Genomic DNA, 4012 nt, shown 5'->3' with positions numbered 1-4012 from the left:
CGAGGGAATATCTTTCCCCTCAAAAATAAACAATTCCATCACAGTGGACGACAGGGATAGGGTCCTCCTCGAAGTGTGGACCAAGTTTTACCAGTCCACTTGATATGTATAAAAACATTTATCTCGTTTTATACTTTTTTCATATATTTCATCATATTTAATAATAAATGATGGATTTCGATGTGATAATATATCAACACTGTTCATGTATACTTGATTTGGATGGTTCTGTGAGGGCCATGTTCGACTAGTTATTCTCGCATGCCAAATTAGAAATTCAAAAATAAAAACTGAAGACAACTTGAAACAAACGATAGACTTGATTTCATTGAACGGATAAAATAGATTCAACAACCAGCCATCTATTACAAAGGAAGCAGCAAACCATATCGATGGAAAAACTATTATGTATGCATCTAATGACAAAGTTTAATATTGTGATAATTAGAAGCTCTGGAGATGTTGATCCACTGGCGTTTTGTTCATCTTGGGGAGAGACAAAGATGATACGGTTTTGGCTGATATCACCTTTTTCACAAGTAATCTCCACTGTGCATCGTTTCCTCTTCGAACTTGGTTTGCCTTCAATTTGAATTGTCTGCACAAAACAAACCCCACTCTTTGATTAACATGTTTTAGGTAAACAATTCTGCGTTAATGAACGAAAAGGGACAAGGGGTGGGTGACTTTAGCATTCATATTTGGTGGGAAAGAACTATCAAGAAACATGTGTTGCAAGAAATTCTTTACCTGCAAAGAGGAACTCGACATTCGTCTGGTTGGTCACAGATAGAGGAGTGCAACTTGAAAAGTTGCCACATACGCTTACAATGCGAACATCCTCCATTAGCCCTCTTCGCACAAGTGCCGAAATGCTTGATCAGAAGCTGAAGACCGTGGCAGGTCGAATACTTGGTACATGGACCCTTGTGTTTGCACGGATCCATGTTGTATGGACCTACACTAGTGCATCCCTCGGTGCATATGTGCTCAAGGCAATCCATGGCTTCACTTAGTTGAACATACAAATTCTGATCTGCTCTACGCCTTCTTGTCCTCTTTTTCCTCTACACAACAAAAAGGGGGCCAAAACTGTTGTTACAAATGAAGAATCCCAACTTTCACTTCTCACAAGACTCTAAATTTGCATCATTTCAATTAAAATAGGAAACGGGACATACTGATTCGGTTTCATCGAAGAACTGCAGAATCTCGAGCTCGAGATATGGATCGTTATTCTGCAAGAACCTCCATCCCTCGGTCTTCTCAACAGCTTTGAATTTATTAGACAGCAATCTCATGCATTTAAGGTGAAGATCAGGCGCATCGCACAATCTTGCAAGCTGAAGCACATCCACTACATTCTCAACATTCAACCTTTGTGATAACCCCTTCGAGCATACCTGCTTCAGTTGTGGAACCATGTATACGTGTGACAAAGCTAGCAAGTGCATGCCATATTTGTCCATTTGATCTTCTCCACACCTGAATACAAAAATCATGTTGAGTTTGGAAACCAACTTATGCATCTTTGTTTTTAGTCCCAAATATCCACCCGTTGGGGACTATAAAGAAATGTTCGTATCATTGAGTTGCCTTAACTAATGCAGAGAACTTAAAATGAACTGCTGATACTTGAACAAGAAGCTAAATTTCAATATTGGACTGGTGACCCGAGAAATCAGATATTCTTTTTTCAAAATAAAAAATAAAAAATCTTCTATAAACAGAGGAAATAAATTTTATAAAACCAAAATTACTAAAGATCTATCACACAGGTTTCCGCGAGTCAATTGAAACTTACTCGGAGGAATAAAGATATTGCAGGAACACGGAAACGGCGTCGTACGGAACGCCAAGAATTGGAATTTTCCGTTCCGAGCCCTTGCCCTTTTGCCGCCTCTCTACTATATTCTCTAAAACCGGTGATGCAGAGGCCTGCACGATTGTACCAGTAATATTAATTAAAAAGAAAACCAGAATTCAAACGAATTTGCTTTAGAAAAGCACCGAAATTCATCATATCTCAGCATTTGACAAAAACGAGAAACGAAAAAACGAAATATAGCGTTTTCAACAGAATTCAGAAAGAGAAACGAAAAAACGAAATGAAAAAACTAACATACATCACAATCAAACGAAGATTTTCAAAAAAAAATGCCGTCGAATTTATTCCTTTTAAATTGAATAAGACGAGTCACACAAATGTTAAAAGAAAACAAAAAATTCCAAAAAATTCAAACAGATAGAGAACGTACGAGGATTTTTGAGTGCGCCGGAATTCGCGAGCCACATGAGGTAATGACTTGAACGTCGGGTTCCGGCATTACTACGGCGCCTGGAAACGAAAGATTTTTCTTCAGTTTGATCTCGCCGGAGAGCACTTTCTTCAGTTGAACCATTGTTACCACAGAAGACCGAATGAGAGATGAAGATGGAAAGAGAGAGACTGATCTTGTGAGAAATTAGAAGCCCGTGTGGCCATTTATATAATAAACATTGAGGCGATTACCGACCTAACGCATGGGGTCCACCAACATGCCCTTACTCCTACAACGTAATGGCAATCTGGTCAATTTAACGAATGGTTGTAAATCTCAACAACAAATGATGAATGATAAAAATTAGTGTGAGACAATCTCACGGATCGTATTTTATATGACGGATCTCTTATTTGAGTAATTCATGAAAAATATTATTTTTTATGCTGAGAGTATTACTTTTTATTGTGACTATCAGTAGGGTTGACCCATCTCACAGATAAATATTAGTGAGACCGTCTCACAAAAGACCTATTCATGATAAAAATCCAATCAACTATTTTAACGTTACAAATGAAACTCGAGTAATATATTTAAAATGAAAATGACATTGTATATATCAAATTCATCAATTTAAATAAAATTCTTACATAAGATCGCGTTTGGATTGAAAATTTTGGATATGAGAGAACATTTGATATATTAACATCTCTATATTGTGACGTATTGAAAATTCATCACATTAACTCAAAAAATAACTAACGAACGTCTCAAAAACATTTTAGATATGATCTAAAAAACAAATCAATTAATTTATTATTATGAATTTAATTAAAATCATTATTTACAAATATGGAATTAGGATGCGTGATCTTCATAATAAATAATACTGATCAATTACTTATGATAGTACATTGGATCCACATTTTCAATGCAACCACGTATGATAAAATGTAAATGACTTGTCTACCCTCGGGAAGATAGAATTTGACTATCTAGTCCTCGAAGGATTTTTTTTTTTGTGGAATTAGCAGACGGATGCTGAGTTGGATCAAGATTTGTGGATAAAGCAAAGGGAAGAAGAGCCGTCGAAAGGAAATGAAAAAACGGCCTTTTGATTTTGGAAGCGACTCAAGCCACATCCCTTGTGGCATCCTCATCCCTTGTGTACCTGCTCGCTTCCAACTTGTCATAACAAATACATATAAATCCATCTGCCAACGTATTTGCCACCGAGTTATTATCAATAGTGTGTTTCTTAAATTCAGATTTTTTCGTCAGTTTTTAATTATTTTAATTAAAAGCTCAAATCTTCTCGGTGATTTTGATTCTTCAAAAGTGAATATAGTTATATAGGATGACATTATTTTTTCCTATAATCAAGATTTTTAATAAGTATATATATATATATATATACACTTATATATATATAATTAATAGAAGGTGAATTCAAGTTGCAAGTTGTTTGTGTGTGTCGTGGCTTGACCCATTAATTAATATCATAAATGTTACAGTGCTAGTTGTGCCTGACCGTCGTCGTTCCCAAAAGCCTTTTTCAATAATAATCGTTCACCTGCCGATAATTTTTTATTAGTCATTTGACGATTTCATATAATATAAAATAAAATGAAATTTCCGGCTTCTCAATGCATATATATAACATTTATATATACTAATTACTTTGCACACGTGATGTGTGTGTACAATATTTTTTATAATTATCGATGGATTAAAGTGAAATTTGACAAATT

The 4012-nt window shown here is 35.4% G+C and overlaps 1 protein-coding gene across 2 annotated transcripts; it reads right to left on the bottom strand.

The window, feature by feature from the left end:
• Positions 1–301: 301 nt before the first annotated feature.
• Positions 302–2470, bottom strand: LOC140966742 (BTB/POZ and TAZ domain-containing protein 2-like). 2 transcript variants are annotated; one of them, XM_073426996.1, is made up of 5 exons: positions 2259–2470; positions 1805–1938; positions 1182–1485; positions 751–1067; positions 302–598 (listed from the first exon to the last, which is right to left on the bottom strand). In XM_073426996.1, exons 1-5 carry the CDS (start codon positions 2400–2402, stop codon positions 445–447), a joined length of 1053 nt encoding a protein of 350 aa, XP_073283097.1. In that variant the 5' UTR covers positions 2403–2470; the 3' UTR covers positions 302–444. The 2 variants fall into 2 exon arrangements, with proteins under 2 accessions (XP_073283097.1, XP_073283098.1); XM_073426997.1 differs by having other exon boundaries at positions 522–686; positions 717–1067.
• Positions 2471–4012: the final 1542 nt, after the last annotated feature.

This window comes from Primulina huaijiensis, unplaced genomic scaffold (genome assembly GCF_012295235.1).
Source record: "Primulina huaijiensis isolate GDHJ02 unplaced genomic scaffold, ASM1229523v2 scaffold207844, whole genome shotgun sequence".
In the NCBI taxonomy this organism is placed as follows: Eukaryota; Viridiplantae; Streptophyta; class Magnoliopsida; order Lamiales; family Gesneriaceae; genus Primulina; species Primulina huaijiensis.
This window is presented reverse-complemented; position numbering and strand designations above follow the sequence as displayed.

What these genes read in the sequence shown, in the direction of transcription:
- LOC140966742 (XM_073426996.1), bottom strand. Translation starts at nt 2,402, where the DNA reads ATGGTTCAACTGAAGAAAGTGCTCTCCGGCGAGATCAAACTGAAGAAA. An exon ending in CAATATCTTTATTCCTCCGA is followed by an intron (nt 1,486 to 1,804) that starts GTAAGTTTCAAT and finishes TTTTGTATTCAG; the next exon opens with GTGTGGAGAAGATCAAATGG. An exon ending in TGTCGAGTTCCTCTTTGCAG is followed by an intron (nt 599 to 750) that starts GTAAAGAATTTC and finishes TGTTTTGTGCAG; the next exon opens with ACAATTCAAATTGAAGGCAA.